Raw genomic sequence first — 20,970 nt, forward strand, 5'->3', positions numbered from 1 at the left:
GATAGTATCGGAAAATTTCGCAAGAATCGGTACTGGAGATATGAGCACAAGGGTCAGGCAAACTCAAGAGAGAAGCTCTCGTTGACTGAGCCTCACAAAATGGCACGAAATTGATACTATCACCGAAAGTGATCACCCAAGAATACCACCCTTAGCCTGACTTGGCAAATTGACTTCGCTTGTCCTGTGGTTTAGGCACGGTCAGCAGCTGCTGGTTCGCCTAGGCTTTGCTAGCTTCGGTATTGAGGAAGCACCGGTGACATGGCTGATGACTATCCAGGCGACGTGTCAAAGGAGCCCTGAACCACTTTTTATCGAAGTCGAGAAATGTACTTGAAGTTAAAACACGCTATTTCAGAAATACTTTGCCACAAAAAATACTTCAATGCGTTCAGTAGAAGCGGACTTATTGGCAATCAAACCTACAGTTCGCGGTGCTTCCACTCCTTCTTCAATGATTTGCACTGCGAAGGCTACAGAGCGGGGCATTCCCACAACACTCTGCCTACTGAATGTCACAGTGGCACCCAGCTGAAATTTCATTTTGGATATTCACGTAGACACTACTACTACCAATTTTGGCGCCTACGATGCAGCAAACGCGGTTGTCCTCAGCGAGCCGCAGTGCGCTCAGCTAGTGGACTCATCGCGGCCCCCGCGGTAGCAGACCGCAGCTACATGCAACTATGCAACTATGGTGCGTATGCGCAGCATTTGCTTTGTACACAACAGGGCTTGAGTGCGTACTCACGCTCCAGTCTGGCCATGCTACGTGGTGTAGACCGGCTTTGTCCTGCACTAGCTTGACCAGCGGATAGTAGCCACATCCAACTTATGCATTTTGGAGAGCTATTAATAGCTCAATAGGAGCAAAGTCTGCCAAGACTTTCTAACCAGGAGTGACCAAGAATCTGGCAAGTGTGGTAAGTGTGCGTGTGGTCTGACCTTTAGTTTCACGTGGTTTGAGGCTAGTTGAGTGTGCAAAACTAGTCGAATTTAGCAAGACCCAACGGCTGCGACACCGATATCAGAGTGGCCAAAATTTAATTTCTATGCGGGCGGCCGCGGCCGATCATGACCAGAGTTAGTCAGCTTCTTCCGGAAGTACGTAATTATTATCGAAATTAGAAATTAGACTTTTATTTACTTCAGCCCATTTATAAAACTGCGTCAATAAATATAAACATTAACAGTAGGAAGAAGCACGTTGATCCAAAGACCCCTCTTGATTGATGTCAGCTATTCGCCAATAGCAGCCGCGTATGGGAATCTACTATATTACGAAATAAAGCATCTAGAAAAGAGCGAGAGAAAGGTGACTTCACATTCCGCTATGCGAGCTCCACACACCGCACATGACGGCAAAACTTGGCTGAGATGTTCACAGCAGAGTATCCCATCCGCGAACTATGTTTTTTCACAAAGCCCGAGGAGTGGTTCCCGACACATTTGAAGCCAACATATCAATATTTTTGCTCAACTCTGTGGCCAAATTAGCACGCAACCAGGCAGGCAGAGTCCAAATATCGAATGGCGTGCTGTAAGGTATCTGAAATTTTGAAAATCTCCGCTAAGACGACACCGGTTAAGACCGTAGTGCATCAAAAGAGCACTGGTTGAAAGTGCACAGCCAGAAGGTGTATAGCGCAGTTGACCTTTTTCTTTTATATTTTTTACTTTATAGACAGTACACCAAACATTTTTCTTGTAATTATACACCAATGTCGCAACTATCATGCGGGAACGACAATGTAAGAAAGGAGACTATTTACACGGATGTCAATGAAACTTGTGCTGGAACTGGGCTTCAGTGACGTTATTATACCCAGGAGAACGTGTGAGCAAGGGATGGGGTTCTACTGTGCCGTTTTATTCTAGTGGCAAGTCTTGCACAGGCTTATTGGATTGAAATTAACCTAATTGCAAATGCACAGTGGCGACAGCTGATTATAAGTGCTACCTTCTGGAATGGTAGAACAGCGTGTCAGCGTGAACACTTTTGTGTCATCTAAATGGCTGAGACAGTAATGACATTCTCAATGCACTTGGACCAATAAAATTTGATGCTTTGTTGGCAGTAAAGTGCTGCAGAGTTTTACATGCCTTGAATGAGCATTTTATGCAATCAATACAATGGCTTTCAATGAAATTCCACACATTTGCCGAGAACACGTTACAGAACATAAAGAATTAATCTCCATAAAAGTGATAAAATTTTATGTAGATAAAATAAATACGACTTTTATGTATCTATGTAGTACAGTCGACTTCTGCTGTTTCAACCTTGACAAGACCGACGAAATCGATCGAATTATCCGACGGGCTGAATTAAACAGGATGCAGAAAAATTGCCAGAATACACTGCTGATTCATTTGGTAGTATTTGCCCTAATAAACGCGCGGCCGCTTTCTAGGTGTCTAAATTAGAAAACTAATGTAGAAATGGCGTTAAAGCTTCTAAACAAAGTTAAAATCTAATGCACACCCGATTTTTTAGCAAGAAAAATGAGCACGGGTCTATAATGCAGTGATTTGGGCTTGTTGGTATGACATCGTGAGGCTTATAGCGCATGAAAAGACAAGGACGAATGAAGAGGTGACATACACAGGCGCTAACTTGCAACAATATTTATTTCGAGCAAAGGACCCACACATATATACAACTGTTTCGCATACATCATCATACATGCGCCGTTTACAAAAAATGCCTTACACACCATTACGCAGATAAGCTAGCTCTTTGCGGGAAAGGGCAATTGATGGTTGCGAAATACAGTTATCCCCGAGCCTGTCAATCATTTCTGCTTCGATAATTTCGCGAGTTATTCTTCCTCGTGCTCTTCCCACGATAGAGCAGTCTCTGTATGCTGGAGCACACGTCGAGCGGTCACCATCATCCGCCCCGGCATCAGCCCACTTGCAATGCCTGCAGTGAGCGTCGAGGAACCCACCCCGCTTTTCTGCTACATTATACCGGTCTTCCCACGCTCGTTGAGGCACCTTCTGCTTTGTCCCACGTAATTTTTTCCACACTTTAAAGGAAGGTTGTAAACGATTGCTCCTGCACATTCAACAAACGGGTCCTGGTGTTTCTTTGTGCACATGCATTTCTCAGGCAGGTCTGGTCTGGTTAGTCTGCACAGACATTGCAATTTTGTAGATGCTGAAAAGACAACCCTAACACTCGCACGTTGACCTATTTTCTTTAAACGGTGTGATAGGCCGTCGATATACGGGATGACAGCTATGTTCTTCTTATCTACACAAGGCATGCTGGAAGAATTCTTTGATAACTTTGACTTGAGCAGACTCTCAGCGACGCTAATAAGGACATGTGTAGGGTAACCTGCCAAACGAAGGCGGAGGATCTGATCATTGAAGCTGTCAGTCATCTGCTCAGGGCATGACTTGCATAACACGCTTGACAAGCATGTCTTTGCTATTCCCCTCTTAACCAACTTAGAGTGCGCGGACTGTTATGGAAGCAGTGGCTTGTTCGCGCGGGGCTCGTACTTCCAGCGTACATGGTCGTTGCAAAATAAAAACTTAATGTCAAGAAAGCGAATACTTCCGTCAATCGGCAGTTCATGCGTTACTTTTAAAGGAGATAAACCCTCGCGTATAAAAGAAAGTGCGTTAGTGGTTAAAAAATCAAAACAGTCAGAGCTGCAGTCAAGTAGAACTAAAAAGTCATCGACGTATCTAAAAACTTTGAGAATCTTAAAATCTGGAAGCCAACCACTCATGTTCTTGTCTAGTTCTGCTAAAAATATATCGCTGAGAATGGGAGCTATACAGGATCCGATGCAAATTCCTTCCTTCTGTATACAAGGCTGCCCTTCCCACAGAATGAAAGTAGACCGAAGATAAAAACTAAGAAGTTCTAAGAAACTCTCATTCGACATCCCGGTTGCGTTCGTGAAGGCAACGTTTCCAAAAGGGTCAATAGAACACTGAACACTGGAGAGCAGACCTGAATGCGGTAAGGAATAAAACAGGTCTGCTATGTCTACAGAGAAGGCCTTAATATTCTTAGGTGTGGATGACCTGAAGTAATCCAGTACCACGTCGGAGTTATTTACAAGAAATGGGTCCTGAATTGGCAACATTCTGAGCATTTTTTGGAGATACAATGCTATACATTTTTGCCAGGTGCCGTTTTCAGACACAATGGCTCGAAAAGGTGCGTCCATCTTGTGTGTCTTTACACTAAAGAACACATCAAGGCAATCAAGCTTGCTGGCACCTATACCCTTCAAAACACCATCTAAACGCAGGCGTTTACAAAGCTTCTTGGCTTTCGCTTTCACTTTCGACACGCACAGATTCCTACATGGGACAAAAACTTTTTTTACTGCATCTAAGGCTTTTTCGTTGAAGGCCTCATGAGACAACACCGCGAAACCCCCCTCCTTATCTGAGGGTAATACACACAGCTTGTTGTCCTTCAAGAAAGAGGCTACGCGTTTTACAGATACCTTTGGAACCGCTGGCTTACTGATGCCGGGGCGGATGATGGTGACCGCTCGACGTGTGCTCCAGCATACAGAGACTGCTCTATCGTGGGAAGAGCACGAGGAAGAATAACTCGCAAAATTATCGAAGCAGAAATGATTGACAGGCTCGGGGATAACTGTATTTCGCAACCATCAATAGACCGATCCCACCGACCGATCTGCGCATGCGCCGGTTTTCCGGAAGTAGCACTATCACCATCTTGGTTGTAGTCAACTGGTCAACCACACCACCGCAGTCCGCGCTGATTGAGTACTGCGCACGAGCTTCCCAAACATCTCTGCGACTCTACCACTGAGAAACATTCGTCATGTATTTTAAGAAATTACATCGGCTGTTCATTGCACCATGCGAGGCGAACGTTGAGAAGTGCCTGCTGCTCTTTCATTTCGGTTGTTACCCGCTGATTACGCGTTGAGTATCGTATTTGTTCGAGCTTTGTATGTCGTACATGCTGATGTACGCGGTCGTTTTGCTTTAATATTTTTGCGCACGTGCATCTCGGTGACTGCAACGTTATGTTTGCTTAGCGACGGACATAATAGGTTTTGTATACCTGTTGGAGACAGGTTTGAAATGCGGCGACTTTCGTTCCCTACTTACCTACATGGGTTTCGCGCACGACTTGCAGACTTCGGTAACAGTGATATCCCGAAGTTTAGAAGTTATTTTAGTAAGCTAGCCAATCATCGCCAAGTCATCGATAGCCAATCAATAGCTAATCGATCATTAATCAAATAAATTCCAGAAAATTCTGGGGATGACTCGGTAGTGCTTAGCCTAGCCCAAACACGTAGCAATACCTTGCGATAGCCAATCAATAGCTAATCGATAATCGATCAATAATCAATAAATTTCGGAAAATGCTCGGCATGACTTGGTAGTGCTTAGCTTAGCCCAAATATGTGGCCAATACCTTGCGATAGCCAATCAATAGCTAATCTATAATCGACAAATAATCTACAAATTCCAGGAAATTTGAGTACACGGGTGTTTTGGCATTTTGCCCCGATCAAAATGCGACCGCTATTCGTCCCCGTATTCTCACGCTGTGTATTACCAGTACCACCTATTAATCCGTGGGATCCTCGTCTCTCGAAGCTTTCGCTCTTTAGAAAACACATAGAATCCGAAGCCTTTGTCCCTTGTGTGGTTGTTGTAGCAGCCAGGAACGCAGCAGGTCAATCCTCCCATCTCACGATGGCTCTACACGAGTTAGTGAAATAACTTTATTGAGGTCCAGAGAAGACGCAGGGGACACCCCGCGCCACCCGGCTAGTCCCACGTAGGGACCGGCTCTACACGAACCATAAAAATTGCCAAAAATCGTTCGGAAACAGAACGCACAGGCACTCCGGGCGGCTGGAGCGGCCGGACGACTACAAGTACCAGCATGCACCGCAGCAGCGGTGGCGTCTTGAAACTGGCTGGTAGGATCGGTCTATTGCCCTTTCCCGCAAAGAGCTAGCTTATCTGCATAATGGTGTGTAAGGCATTTTTTGTAAACGGCGCATGTATGATGATGCATGCGAAACAGTTGTATATATGTGTGGGTCCTTTGCTCGAAATAAATATTGTTGCAAGTTAGCGCCTGTGTATGTCACCTCTTCATTCGTCCTTGTCTTTTCATGCGCTATAAGCCTCACGGCACGGGTTTAATACGTGTTGCACAATGATGGCAGGTTTTCTAAAGTCTGCTTTGCTGCACTGTTTTTAAAATCAGCGTCGACACAATACAGCTATGTTACACAGTAAAGCGCACAACCGCTGCGAATGCGGTTTTGGTTTTGTATCTGATTGCACTCGTGCAGGCAATTTGCGGCCCAATTTTCTTTGGGAAAAAAGAAGATGCGCGTTAGAACTGGGTAAATACCGTAATCAGACGTTCAGAGCTACCGTTATTGCTTCACAAGCTTCCTAGGGCAGGCTGAAAGTAGGCGTTTTCGTAGGGAGATGACGCGTGCTTAATGCATTCACTGTCCCCTAAACTCCGCCAAGACGCTGCCAATAAAGGGATCGTTATTTGGGTCGCCATAGGGGTCAGGCACGTCCATGCTGGCTGGTCAAGTTCAATTTATCCGGCGAATGCCAATTTTAACACCGCAATAATGACAGTTTGGGCCCGTAGAAATGCATAGGCGCCAGCCGGGACCTTCTGTTGGGATTGAATTAACCGGCAAAATTGATTAACTGAAATCAAATTAACGGAAGTCTATGTATGAATACATAAAGTCATACAACTTTTACATAGCTATACTGATTCGCAGATTTGTTGGGTGATAAGAGCTGTCACTTGTTTCACTGGGTCATAACCACTTGGACCACACCAGTAGATCATCATTTCAGCTAGGACAAGATTCAGAACACATTAAATGTTGGTCAGCATTGCTCCAATATGCCATGTTGAACTATGCAGGGGTAGTTTATGCACAAGAAACCTGCTAGGCAATGGCAGAAGGCCCGGACAATCATGCTCCACACAAAAGTTGCCCAACTGACCGGTCGGCCACAGCAGTGCATGCACCTAACAGCTGGCCAAGGGCAAAGCGCCACTCCAGCTGTCCAACCACCACCAGGGAGACCAGCGCTTCACAGCACTCCTGCTGTCCACCACACCGTTCAACCAGTAGCTCCAGCTCAGGGATTCTCTGCAGAAGAGAAAACAACACCCTCGTTCACCTTTGCTAACAAGGGTCAATGTACAGTTTTATAACTGCCTTCTCTTCTACTCATGGCACTGTCTCTGGCTCACATTAGTATTCGCTCACCAGCTGCACAGTTTGCAAACCTCTCGCACACGCAGAGCCTGGTGGGCTTCATCTGAGTACGCAGTTCCACAAGATCCCAGACACCAAGGCGCAAACTTGTGACACCTCATTCCCTCTTGCTGTTGCATTAACAGCTATGCACCACTACAGGGTACAGTCGTTTATTATTCATACAGTGTGTACAAATACATGGATATGTGAGTATACAGGAGGAGGTCCCATAGCACAAGGCTGTAAAGGGACCTCCTGTTGCAGAATGCAAAAAGTTAATGGGAAAATATGATGCTACAGTACAGCGCAGCATATCAGATAAAAATACAATAAAATTAATACATAGAAAATATGAATAAATTTAATAGTATACTGATAATCAAGTAACGAAGCGTACAAGGATAATAGTGAGCAGAGCAAGAACTAAAGATATAATTTTGGCCACAATGCTTTTAAAGGCTTTATTATATAGAAAAGAGGCTTCTATTTAAATAGTGATGATAATGATGATTGTGTAATACTATATCGGATCTTGCTACAGTACTCAATCGCTGCAAAGGACTTGGTGCGCTTGCCATAGTTAGTACATACTGCTGGTAAAAGGAAGTTATTGTTAGATGTGTATCTAGTTGGGTTTAAATTAGATCAGCTGTCTTTAACGCATCAAAGGGAAAGTAGTGATTAAGTGTTCTGAAAAGCAGTATATTCCAAGTTTGTATGTGAACAGAGTACAGGTAGTATTTGAAGTTCCTGGAGTAATAAAATTCCACTTGTTGGGGGTGGGCCTGATGTGAGAATGCCAATAACTTGGTTCTGCAGGTATTGTAGGGGTAAAATGTGAGTAGGGTAGTATTAGCCTACAGGGGCATAGACAGGGGGGAATCCCCAGGTACAAATTTTGCATTGATTTTATAAGATGAAAAAGCAACTTGGCCAGCAAACAGCTGGCTAGTAGCAACTACGAAATTGTAATTAAATAAAAACTCATCTTAAAATTTTTGCATACTGAAATGACCAGACACCGGCACTCGTTGAGCCAACAAGAAAAAGCCTGCTTTATTGTCTTGGGCGTTGTTTATATGCCCCGAGATCGCAGAGAAAGGAAAAGGGAATACGGGGAGGCGAAAGTGATGGCCACCAGATAATCTGTGATAGCCGCGTGTGGGCTGACGTCACAACACATACTTTTAACACTTCATGCCCTTCATCATCAGCTCACAATGCAAATATGCAAGAACTAAAGATATTTTCAGAGGAGCTGAAAAAAGTGTTAAATTACATCACAAATCGCTCTGTTTGATCACACGCTGACAGTATGCGTGCAGCATGGGACACACATTTTAAGTAGGTTGGCTAAACATAGTTACTAAACATAGTCAAGGTGGTAAAAAAAAAAGAAACAAAGGAGCTGTTTCACTCCTGTTTGCAAAAGTCCCAGAATAAAGAAAAAACATTTTCTTAGTGTTGAAGCAAAGTGTGTGACCGGACTAGTTGGTAGTTGGTTTGCTTGTAAATCACATGTGCGAGTGTATGAATATATTTGTGCCTTTCATTATAAAAATCTTATTTGGAGGTTGCCATTTGTGTGCATCTCTTCTTTGTGTCCTCCGTCTGTTAGTGCGCTGTTTACAATCTTAGTGCTGTCTACGCCTCCTTTTAGTCCTTGTCTGCTGGTGCTAGAGTGCACTAGAAGAAGGTCGAGTGGGTCAGACGACGCTCTCCCGCTGAGGCGCCGCATGTGGAAAAATTGTGCAAAGGTGCTGCGAGCAAACTGGATTGGGGCGAAGACGCGCTCCGCGGCATATTGAATGTACCTTCGCTGCAGGCGCCGAGACCGAATGCGCATGTACGCTCTTAAAATAGTGCTTTATTTTAAGTGCAAATTTATATTAACACCCTTTTGCCACCCATATATATTCGAGGCACGGATTATACAACACGACTTCATTTTTTCTGTCGTCAGGTGCATCATTTGCTAGCGAGCAGACGTTACGTGAATGCCCAGTTTTTGCCTTTATTTTCTTTGGTGCAGCTATGACTCTTGTCAGTCGTTACCAATTGTAATTTTAGCCCAGTGAACTGGTCTCTTCAACATTGTTCTCTAAAAGTAACACGTAATTCTGTCACAACAGCCACCGATCGACAGTATGAAGTTACCTAAGAAAATTTGAACGTGTTGTTTCACGCCCGCTTCTTATTGGTGGAGTATTAAAAAGCAGTGACAATAATCGAAGGAAACAATATTACAGCAAAATGAGCCAGATTTACCAACTGCACAGCGCGAAGAGGAGAAGCGGATGACTAAACTTCTCGGCAAACCCCTATATAGGGTACAAGACATTCACGGCATTTATATAATAGAAAAATTGTCAGATAATTTAAGTGCACTAACTGAAAAAGTGAGAACTCTCCACCAGAATAAGCGCGTTTGCAGTAACAAACATGGCACCACTGTACCCAGGGGCGGATCCAGGTTTTTTTCTGAGGGGGGGGGGGGGGGTCAGCCTCTGTCAATGATGATGATGATGATGATAGTAGCCTTTATCATTTACCGAAATTCACAGTTTCTGCTCACGATAAACCCGCGTTTTATACGGCTAGAGCAACACCTGTAGCCCGCCGTGGTGGCTTCGTCAGTTCAGGCGTTGCTCTGCTGAGCACGAGATCGCATCCCGGCCGCCGCGGCCGCATTTCGATGTAGGCAAAATGCAAAAACGCCCGTGTGCTTGCGTTGTAGTGCACGTTAAAGAACCCCAGGTGGTCAAAGTTCATCCGAAGTCTTCCACTACGGCGTGCCTCATAATCAGAACTGGTTTTGGCACATAAAACCCCAGAAAGAGGAAGAAGCCCTATAGCGAAGCCAGGTATCGGTTTCTCTTATAGGAACTTATAGGAAAAGGACGTTACCCAATACAGCCATGTGCTTGGCGGCTGTGCCTAATAATACAGGTTGTTCAAAACTAAGCTTTATGGTTTTCTTAAAATTAGGCACTGGAAGGCACGCGAAGACCACCTGTGCAAATAAGTTATGTGGCCAGGGGGGCACAAAGTGAGATGATAATTATCGCTGTGAGCAGCCCAATTAACTAAAATTGAACAATTATTTTTTGTCGACTGCAGTAAGTGGGTATGTTTGTATTGAAAACTTAGAGGCAGTCGTGTTTCTACACAGTATCAGTCGGAAGAATTATTCTATCGTGTTCGTGCTCCGAGATATCCGACTCCGAATTTCTATTGTACTGCGCAGAGTTATCGACTCGACGCGAGAGCGGTTTATGCTTTGCGTTGCTGTGGAAGGGAGGCATTTTGAACATTTTTAGGGCATTGACATCTTGATGGGTGAAGTGTTGTCATGAGATTTGTGCATGACAACACCAAAGTTAAAGCGGCAGTATGAAATATTCGTTAGCATAGCTAAAAATGGTTTCTGCTGTTGATGGTGCAGTTGTTGCTTTTGATTTCAATAAAACTTACAATACTTGGAAATCAGCAGTCACTTTATTTGCGTAGCCCAAACAAGGACCATTTCCGGTCGTCTAGTCCACCATTACGCACGCGCACTGCCCTCCGGCTTCTCCGCTCACGCCATTATCTGGGCATGGCAGCTGCCGCCATCTTTACAGTCTGCGCGGTCGCGTGTTACGACAGCGGTTACGGGTTCTTCGACTTTTTTTTATTTCGCCAGCCGTGAGGGGAAGGGAGGCAGTTATTATTTTTGCCAATGCCTCCGCCGCGTTGTCAGACTAAACGCTGCACCCAACAGCCGCGTCACATGAGGCCCGATCCTCATTCTCTTGCATGCGTAATCATGCGAACGACAAATAAAATTTGGAGTTGGATGTCTCGGAGCATAGACATGCTAGAAGAATTCTTCCAAGTGAAACTGTGCAGAAACACGACTGCCTCTAACTTTTGAATACATACACACTTACTGCAGTCAATAAAAAGTTAATTATTCAATTTTAGTTAATTCGGTTGCTGACAGCGATAATTATCTCACTTTGTGTCCTCCTGGCCACAAAACTTATTTGCGCAGGTGGTCTTCACGTGCCTCCCAGTGCCTAATTTTAAGAAAACCATAAAGCTTAATTTTGAACACCCGGTATATCAGCCTGTATTGTTTCTTAAAATAAAATTTGGGACGGTCTGTCGCAGGTTCGTTATCCATGCGTAACCACGGGTCCGTCTTTGGAGTTCTGTTGGGACACCTTGATTTCCTGAAGAAGATTCTTTGTGTTCGGCTTCGACACCTTCGTTTCAACGCGGCAACCACTACGCTGGTTGTTTACGATATGCGAATCACCGCGTATGAAGACTCACGACGCCACGTACAAGAAGAACGATGTGGCGTAGCAGCCGTGAGCGCGAGCCAGCGTCTTCATGTTTTGTTTCCCACGCGACGTCATCCTTTTACACAAGGCGCGCTTCTGCTCCCGTTTCTCTAACCACGCGACACCATCCTAGGCCCGCGCGCTGGCGTTGGCCGCTGACGTCACGCTCCCCCACTTCGCAGCCGCTGCTCGAGGCTTCGCCCCGCTCCGCGAGAATGCCCACTCAGATAAACGGATTCGGTGGCTTTGAGCCTCCTATGCTTAATGTACGACAATAAAACTGCGAAGTTACAATGAAAAACTTGTAGCGTACGAACGGTACTGTGCTCGTACTGGATATTGTCAACGTGTAACTGTGATCACAATGAGTGCTACAGTTAAAAAAAAAAGTTGCCTATGCGTAGTTCTTAGTTTAGCTGTTAGTTGTTATTATTTATATATGAACACTTCAGCGAGAGATCTCTTTCATTAAGCAGGTTGGTCGCGGAACCGATGACACCAAATGAGGCAACCGATGACACCCCAATGCGGAACTAAGTTGATCAGGCACGAAGGCGCTCGCGTGGACATCGGCATGCTTGGCAAAAGTCCATCCCCTCGTTCATTCGACGCCACTGACGGGACGAGTAAGGCACGGCCGGCGCCAGGAGGTCCAAGGTGTTCATGAGAAAAATTAACTACGGCAACTTCGCGACACCACACCCCTACGGAGTACAACTAAGCTTGTGAGCGAGCTACCTTTACTTCTACATGACTGATTCCACTGGCAGTCAGGAAAATAATTTTGAAGAATGCTGGTGGCCATATTTATTTTGACAGGGCCATCCGCCTATCAGCGAGGGGGTGATACAGAAATCTGAGGTGGGGGTCAGGACATCCGGACATCCCCCCTGGATCCGCGCCTGACTATACCTTTCTTCCTGGTCGTGCCATGAAATCTACCACATGTACCGGAAAGCGCATATGGATGTTCTTGCACCTTTGCTGGTATTTCCGCATTGATTGCTCTTTCAGAGAAGGTTGCTAACCGGAAACACAGTGCATGCGTTCAGTCTTGAACTTTGTACCGTAAGTACTGCAATAAGCTATCAAAACAGGTGTGCTTCAAAGCCCAGGCAAGGTCTAACCACGCCAACAACAAAGTAGGAGTGTGCAAACATTCAGGATTTCGAATGAAATGACGCATAGCTCACCGCTTTTCAAGAACAAGCCCAGCGAATGCACATACGGTCACTTCAGGCGAACGTGCCTCCGGGCTGGCGATGCAATAGCCAGGCTGCGGTGGTATTCAGGGTTCATGTTGTTGCAGGGCTATATCCCTGGTGGCTCCAGAGGGCCCATATTCCCAATGTGACCTGCCTCGGAGGACAAAGGTTTCTTCGGAAAGCACCAGCGCAGCCCCGTGCAAGGGATTGAGCAACGACTCGCAGCATGCAACTGTATCATCATCAGCAGCAGCCTATATTTATGTCCACCGCAGGACGAAGGCCTCTCCTTGCGATCTCCAATCACCCCTGTCTTGAGCTAGCTGATTCCAACTTGTGCCTGCAAATTTCCTAACTTCATCACCCCACCTAGTTTTCTGCCGTCCTCAACTGCACTTCCCTTCTCTTGGTATCCATTCCCTAACTCGAATGGTCCACAGGTTATCCATCCTACGCATTACATGGCCTGCCCAGCTCCATTTCTTCCGCTTAAGGGGGGACGTGGCTTTGAAAATCAACTTCCTGATTTCTTCATGGATTTTGATGAAAATTGGCACAAATGTTTAGAATGTCTCCCTGATACTTCTATAAAAGTTTCAGAGTGATACCTTGAGAACATTTTATTGAGCAGAATTTTTCTCTCTTGAACTTTCTGGAGGGCCTGGGGAGCTTAAAAAACATGATGGAAGGCTCGTTGAGTATTGAATGCATAGCTCAATGCGTGCTGAAGGTCGTGACAGTCTTACTTTTTTTTTTTCGCAACACAAATTTTTTAGATAGTCATTTTTCAAGTTACCTTCGCACCAAGCACACTTTCGGGGTGAACGAATAGCCACGCCATAAATTTATAAAATGTCAAGATAAAAATGCGAGACTGTCTCGACCTGCACTGTAGTCCAAGGAACGTGACAAAAAAAACAGAATCAAAATAGGCTAAACGGTAACGAAGAAATCAGCTCCAGAAACTGAGCAGAAAGGCGAAAAAACAGTTTTGAGAAAACGGATCTCAAAGTTGCACCTTCTCTTCAGTTCTCTAAAACGCACCAAAGTTGTAATCTTTGATGTGTTTTGTGACGTGGGGCTTCTGGTACATGTGGCCTCTGGCCTGCTGAGCCTTCGTTCTGCCTTTTTCATGTTTGTATGGCATTCTTTACTGCTGCTCTACAAAGAGCATGGTGCCTGGGTTTCAAACCAAGTGAGGTGCAGAACTATGTGGCCATAAATATACAGTGGTTCTAGCGTTGTATCTGCAGACTGCCTCATTGATAGCAGCCTATAGTGCAGTCAGTGAGGCACTGTTTTCTTTTGGTAGAATCGACCATGTTACTGAATGAAGCTCTCAGCAGCCTTCTGAATCATCTTCCATTGACAATGGCTATGTAGGTTAGGAGAGCCACTGATAGATAGGCAGCAATGCAGCTGCTGGGTGCTTTCCAGCCTGTACTTTTGTATCATGCCTCACTTCTACAGCCAGGTGTCTGTGCCAGCCCAAGTGGCCTAGTGAACAGAGCTCATGATGAGGTTCTCTTTATGAAGGGGTGGTATGATAGGTATTATTACTAGATATCGTGGCATTACGATAACAGAGTCGGCGCGCGATGTGCTAAGTCGCGGGTCGATCCGAGGTGCCGATGTTCGAAATGCCTGGTCGCGGGTCCGCGGAATAGACGCTCGACGAGCTTAGTCGCGCAGTCCGCGGTGCCGATGCGCGAAATGCCTGCATGGTCGCGGATCCAAATGCTCGGTAAGCTCAATCGCGCAGTCCGAGGTGCCGACGCGCGAAATGCCTAGCCGCGGGTCCGAGGAATAGACACTCGAGGTGTCGACACGCCATGAGCGATGTGCCGACGCGCGAAATGCCTAGCCGCGGCCTCGAGGAGTCGACGCTCGCGGTGCCGACGCGCGAAGTGCGTAGCCGCGGGTCCGAGGAGTCGACACTTGTTGAGCGATGTGCCGACGCGCGAAATGCGTAGCCGCGGGCTCGAGGAGTCGACGCTCGATTTGCTTAGTCGCGCAGTCGGAGGCGCCAACGCACGAAATGCTTAGGCAAGGATCCGAGAATTCCGCGCGCGATGTGCTTCATCGCCGAGTCGGAGACGCCTACGCGCAAGAGGCTTAAGCCCCAACCACAGGCATGCGTCGGCACGCTTCCGCGCGCGCCGACAAGCGAACGCGCCGCTTCGCGTCGGCTGGAGGAAAAGGGCGCGCAACCACAGGATACTAGCTCTGACGCGTGCCGGCGCTCGCTTCTCGGCTGCGGTGCACTGTTGCTTGACCATTTTGTCTTCAACCGTCCAAGTGCGGCCTAAAACAGCCTTCTGTAAACTGAGCTTGAAACAATAAGTCAGTGATCTGTATGCTATTTTAGATATAAAAAAACACGTTTGATTAATGAACGTACGCCGGCCGCAACGGTTTCCTTGAACATAACTGCACAAGCTATCGACATCAGCGATTGCGTTCGCGTTGTCGTCTGCAAGATCACTTTGCAAACACCTGCACGAGCATGGCATGTCACTTCAATAGCTCTCGTACGATTTTTTTTTTTTTGTAGTTCGTTGCACAGCCAACTATGTAATTACCTAAGAACTACGTAGGGAACTACGCAAAGTATCAGTGAAAAATCTGTATTATAAATATAATTATGCTTGTTGGTGCATGAATGAAACCCGTAAGTGGGTTCTGAGAAAATCAGCAAAAAAAAATAATAATAATTGAAACACTTGTGGCGCTCACAAAGAGACATTTCGAACAGCCAAAATTTACCAGTTTCGTAGCTTGTCTCCTGATTCTTGTTTGTCTAATCTTTCCCATGGAACCTTGAATTTTTCTAGGTTGTTTTGAAGCATCAACACCGCATCGGGAGGCCTTGAAGCACTTATTCGTACTCTTGAAGCACTTATTCAAATGTATGGGCAGCTCATTTGCATAATATGAAAAAATATATGTAAACAGGGTTATTTTTAAAATTTATACACTTCAAGTCCCCACAAAAAAAAAAAAAACGGAATGAAATACCAGTTTGTTTATTGTTTTCAGCCTACAATGATGTTTCGAATGAGAGACATTCAATTTGTTATGTGAGGCATGTAACAATTGCTGTGCCATATATTGCGCAATACTGGACATGGCAGCCAACCATTATTAAACCCCAGAAGAAATTAATGGCACAATGCATATGATCAAGCAAACAGCATTTTATTACACTTAATGGATGCTTTAAAAAACTGTCACACTATAATAATATTGCACAAAAGCTACTGAACTAAACTAATATACTAGTACATATTTAAAGATCAATTTCATATTACAGTAACAATAACCAATCAATCAAATGTTTATTATAGGGCCCTGAAACAGCTAGAGGGCCTCTGACTGGTGCACTTAAAAAGCAATATGCGAGACAAAATGTACAGAGAACACAAATGTGGAAGACAAAACAATGCGAGATAGAGAAACATATAAGGGAAAAGAAAACAAGGAAGCGTAAACTGCAGTTAATCATACAACATGATTATCTACATATATACAATACATAGGAAACGAACTCTGAAATATGTCAATGCAGGCACAATTCTTATTATGTTTTTTGGAGTCGAGCCATATATAGGACAGTCTTTATTGGAACAAGGCCAGGCAGAGAATGCGGAATGTTACCTGGTATACTGTTGCAGCACGACAAATTGCGCAGCTTTGGGAAAGTATAATGCCATGGACCACCTTATACAGGAACGAAAAGGCATGATTTAATAAGTCTTGGATGAGTGACTAACAACTTCATTAATCGAAGGGGTGAGGTGTAAGGGAGTCTAGAGGTGTGAGTTGAGGTACATTTGAGAGTGCTGGACTATGGTTGCCAGAATGGCAAAAGTGGTGTTGGAAGACAGATATCAATTCTGGATGCATGCAGTGATGTCAGAATTAGTTTTGCATGTTGTACCTCAATCTACAGAGACATACTCTAGTAGTGGAAGGCACACAGCAGCATACGATTTCAGAAACAGAACAGGTGAGTGGTCATCATGCAATATACGACATACAATTCCAAGAAAGTGAAGGGCACTTTGTGCATATTTAATGTGTGAACAGAAGCTTAGTGTTTTGTCGAAGTACACACCAAGATCTTTGATTTCATCGACACTGGACAGTGGAGCATCCCGAAGGGCGTATGAAAATTGTACATGGTATGTTTTGCGCGTGTAACTTAATGCCATAGTTTTGGAAGCATTTAAGAGTACATACCATTATTGTTTCTGCACCAGCTTGAGAGTGAGAAAATGTCTTTTTGGAGGTCAATTCAGTCGTGAACACTGTTGACAGTCTTAAATATCCTTAAGTCATCTGCATACAAAGCCATGCTGTCCATGTTCTTAGCACTAACAGAAAGCAGGGAATGCAATACTGATTCAAACACTTTTGACTCAATGCAGCAGATAGATATAGGCTGGTAGTTAGTAACTGCACTCGCAGCACCCGATTTGTGCACGGGCAATATCCATGCTACCTACCCAAGTGCTAAAAAATATGCTAGACTTTAGGGAACTATGGAAGATGCTTGCGACAACAGGGACGCTTCTATACGTCTTAAGCAATGTGGGAGGAATACCATCAACACCACAAGAAAGGGAAGGTTTGAGGCACTTCATACACTTGAAAACAAGGTCTTCATTGACTGATAGCATAAACACTGTGCCAGGCTGAGAAGGAAGGTTACTTGAAGCATCCTTTACACAATAGACACAACAGAAGTGTTCTGCAAAGGCATCACCAGTGTTCAAGACATCATCACCATTTTCATCAAGAAGACACCTCTTTGGTGCTCTCTTTAGAAGAATGACAGCGCACGAAGCTCCAAAAATATTTGGATTATGTGTCATGCTGGCTTCAACACCATCAATGTGGTTGTAGGGATCATTATAACTATAATAATAACAATAATAATAATAATAATAATAATAATAATAATAACCTTAGCAGTACCATGGCACTCTAGACAGCTCGCAAGGCTTTTTTTAAAAAGTAAGGCTCATGCCTGCACGCTAGAGCGTCTGATAGTCAGCCATCTAGAGCAGGAATTTGCTCTAGATGACGCGCTCGCGCGCTCACACACACACACACACACACACACACAAACACGCTTGCTCACTTGCAGAACACATCACACGCACATACAAGCCAATAACTGGGAAGTCGACGGTGCACAATGCACAGGAGTGCAGTTTCACTACGGTCGCAAGGAATGGGAGTCCTAATGGAGAGAAAGCTCTGTATAAGAATGGAGTTGCGGCGTTGGACTGTACAGGTGTGATGGGGCTCAGGCTGTCCTGATGGCTTGTTCAGACGGACAGAACAAGAAATATAAGTGTTTCCAGAGAGCCACACAGCGCCCTGCAGAATAGACGGACAAGTGCAATTTTGCGCTGGTATTGCAGGGTGCGCCACTTAAGGGCTTTGAGGTGATCCTTGTAGGCTGGCATGAGCTTGCGACGATCGAAAAGATCGGAGTAGAGGGTGTGCATTGCCCGGCGCTGAACAAGCTCAAGTTTGTCAGCGAGATGAGTTTGGTAAGGGGACTAAACTGATGAGCAGTACTCAAGCTGTGGTGGTACGAGAGAAGTGTAGAGTGCTCTGAAAACCTCAGGTCCCCAGGGAAGGGAGAGACAGGTCACAAATCCCAGAATGCGACGAGCCTAGTGACTTGTGCGGAAAAGTCGAGAGAAGGGCTGAATATTACACCCAGGGTGGGAAGGGTCCAAACGGTCTTCATGGGGGTGCCACTGAGGAAGTAGGTTGGGTGCACAGAGGTTGTGGTGTTGCTGATATGCATGGCAGCACTTATTTCAGTGCTAACACAAAGTTTGTAATTGTAGGCCCAGTCATCGACCTTTACAAAATGTATTTATTTCAAGCGCATATGCTGCACTGCGTATTGGCATAATGTTGCAGTGCAAGTGTTAACTAGTGAATTAAACACATTCTGCGAAGATGCATTAGGAACTTGGTTTTGAGTTAATCTTTTTCCCGACTACAGTTTATAGTATCACAGGGAGATGCATTTTAGTGCAAGCTGAAGAGATTTGGGCAGCTTAAGCATACAGACTGCGAAATGCACTGATGACACCTTTACCCCTTCCCTGCAATGCATGCATACACTCACACCACCTGCTCTTTCCATAAACAAAACAAACATATATCAAAAGCCAATTGCAGTTTCACTGACTCAGTACGTGCTGCTTGTCAAGCAGGCATCGAAGCAATCCTGGTATACGCAGCAGCATGCATAAGGTCCTCCTTATGACGCAGGTCCTCCTATGCATTGCACACGATGCACATAGTGCAAACAGATTTTTTTTTTCCCAAGTGCTCAACTACAAGAACACATGACAGTGTTGTATCACGTTTCTTTCAGTGTGTCAGCGTTCTTGAGCGCTGCACGAGCGATTTATCGCCAACTAGCCCATAAGACACCTGCACTTGAAAGAAGTGAGTGAAGGAGTACTGTGAACTTGTACTGAACTAGATTTCACACGCCGAATCGAAGAGTGCACTTTCAACTAAACGAATGGCATGGCTGAAGATGTACGCGTATTTCCCATTGCTCGGCTACTAGTGTATTTCGCTTTCGCAAGTTATCTTTGCCGCTGGAAACAGCGCAGAGCTCGCCCGTTAAACCAGAGTCCCGAGACCACATAATTCACACACGAAACACGCCGCGGTTCACCACCTGAAGTTCCACACGGTTCATTTACACCACACCACACACAGCACGAAGTAAGGAGAGCCATATTTCAAATCACAGCAGCGCAAAACGTAACTGAAATTTCATTTCCTTCGGCAGAGTTTCTCAGCTGGGCTCGTTCACCGCCGGTCGAACTCGACGGACGCGCTAGGCCTACGCGTAATGTAAACAACATCAGCGGTAGACGAGTGCTGATTATCCAGACTTCGTACTTCGAAAGCAAGTTTCCATTCGTTTCGAGCACAAGAAAATATACATACAACAAGCACAGGCGTTGCCGCAATCGTCTGCAATCGTGATTAGGTTGGATGTTTTAGCAGACGATCGCACTGAGATCGGCGGAATCCAGCGGGCCGGCAGGTTGGGTTCGGCGGCGTCGTTCGAACGCCGGCACAAGTTCTCGTCGCACTTACACCACCCACGGTCGAGGGTCGTGTCGGCCTAGTATCACAACACTGTCTTTCAGAAACACTGTCGCGCGCGTCGTGCGTCCGAAGCACTCGGACGATCGTTGGTGTCGGCGCCTTCGCATCGGCGGCCATCATCAGGCGTAGCAGCCAGAGGCTTCGCGGACTCTGATTGGTGGACGCCGGCGACGGTTTGAAGGCTCTGATTGGTGGACGCCGGCGTCGCGTCGGCTCGCGCCGCTGGTTTTCTAGCATCGGCAGCTGGCAAAATCTCCGCGCGCCGGCACGCGTCTCCTCGTTCGCGACTGACGCTTTTGACGCATTTGACGCATTTGCGCGTGCCGGCGCGTGGCGAAGCGTGCCTGTGGTTGGGCCTTTAGCCGCGTGTCCGAGCATTCCGTGCCCGAAGCTCGGTCGCGAAGTCCGCGTCACCGATGCTCGGAATGCTTAGCCGCGGGTCTGAGACGTCCACAAAAAGCGGGATCGGCCACACTACTGCTATGTCCATGTTGCGCCCGCTTAAACACTCGTCGAAATTACGGAAACTGTCCGGAGCTCGCGAAAACGCCGCAACAAGCGGAGCAGACGACGCCATCACGGAGCGAGCACCGGACCAATGGCGAACCGCGCTGGAGTCACGTGGCGGGCGCGGCCAATCGGTGGCTCCGGCACGACCTTCAATCATTTGCTTTTTGTGTGCTTGTTTCTGTATGGAGGAGATAGCTGAAGCGGTAGATTTGAAGACGGAGAAATGCGCTTTCCAACGAGACCAAGATGGCGGCGCTCGGCTGCGCCGTTCCGAAGATATCGTGGCTTGAAAAACGCCGTTTTTTCGCGATTTCCGCGCAATTTTTCGGCACCTTGGCTGATACAACAATTTTTTTAGAGCACTTCTACTTGGTTTTCAGTGATGATATTTCGGAATCAGATAGAATAAGAGTTACAGAAACTGAAAATGTGATTTTCAAAAAATCGATTTTTTAGCCATTTTTCGCGATGCGAAAGCCGCGTCCC

General features: G+C 45.8%; 1 protein-coding gene across 2 annotated transcripts in view; it reads right to left on the reverse strand.

The window, feature by feature from the left end:
- Nucleotides 1-20,970, reverse strand: part of LOC119445344 (focadhesin) — a 377,760-nt gene that overhangs the window by 340,095 nt on the left and 16,695 nt on the right. For both annotated transcript variants that reach the window (XM_037709656.2, XM_037709655.2), the window contains exon 3: nt 7,015-7,163. In XM_037709656.2, coding sequence (XP_037565584.1) covers nt 7,015-7,163 — 149 coding nt within the window. The remainder of the gene's footprint in view (nt 1-7,014; nt 7,164-20,970) is intronic.

Source organism: Dermacentor silvarum, chromosome 3 (assembly GCF_013339745.2).
Source record: "Dermacentor silvarum isolate Dsil-2018 chromosome 3, BIME_Dsil_1.4, whole genome shotgun sequence".
Taxonomy (NCBI): Eukaryota; Metazoa; Arthropoda; class Arachnida; order Ixodida; family Ixodidae; genus Dermacentor; species Dermacentor silvarum.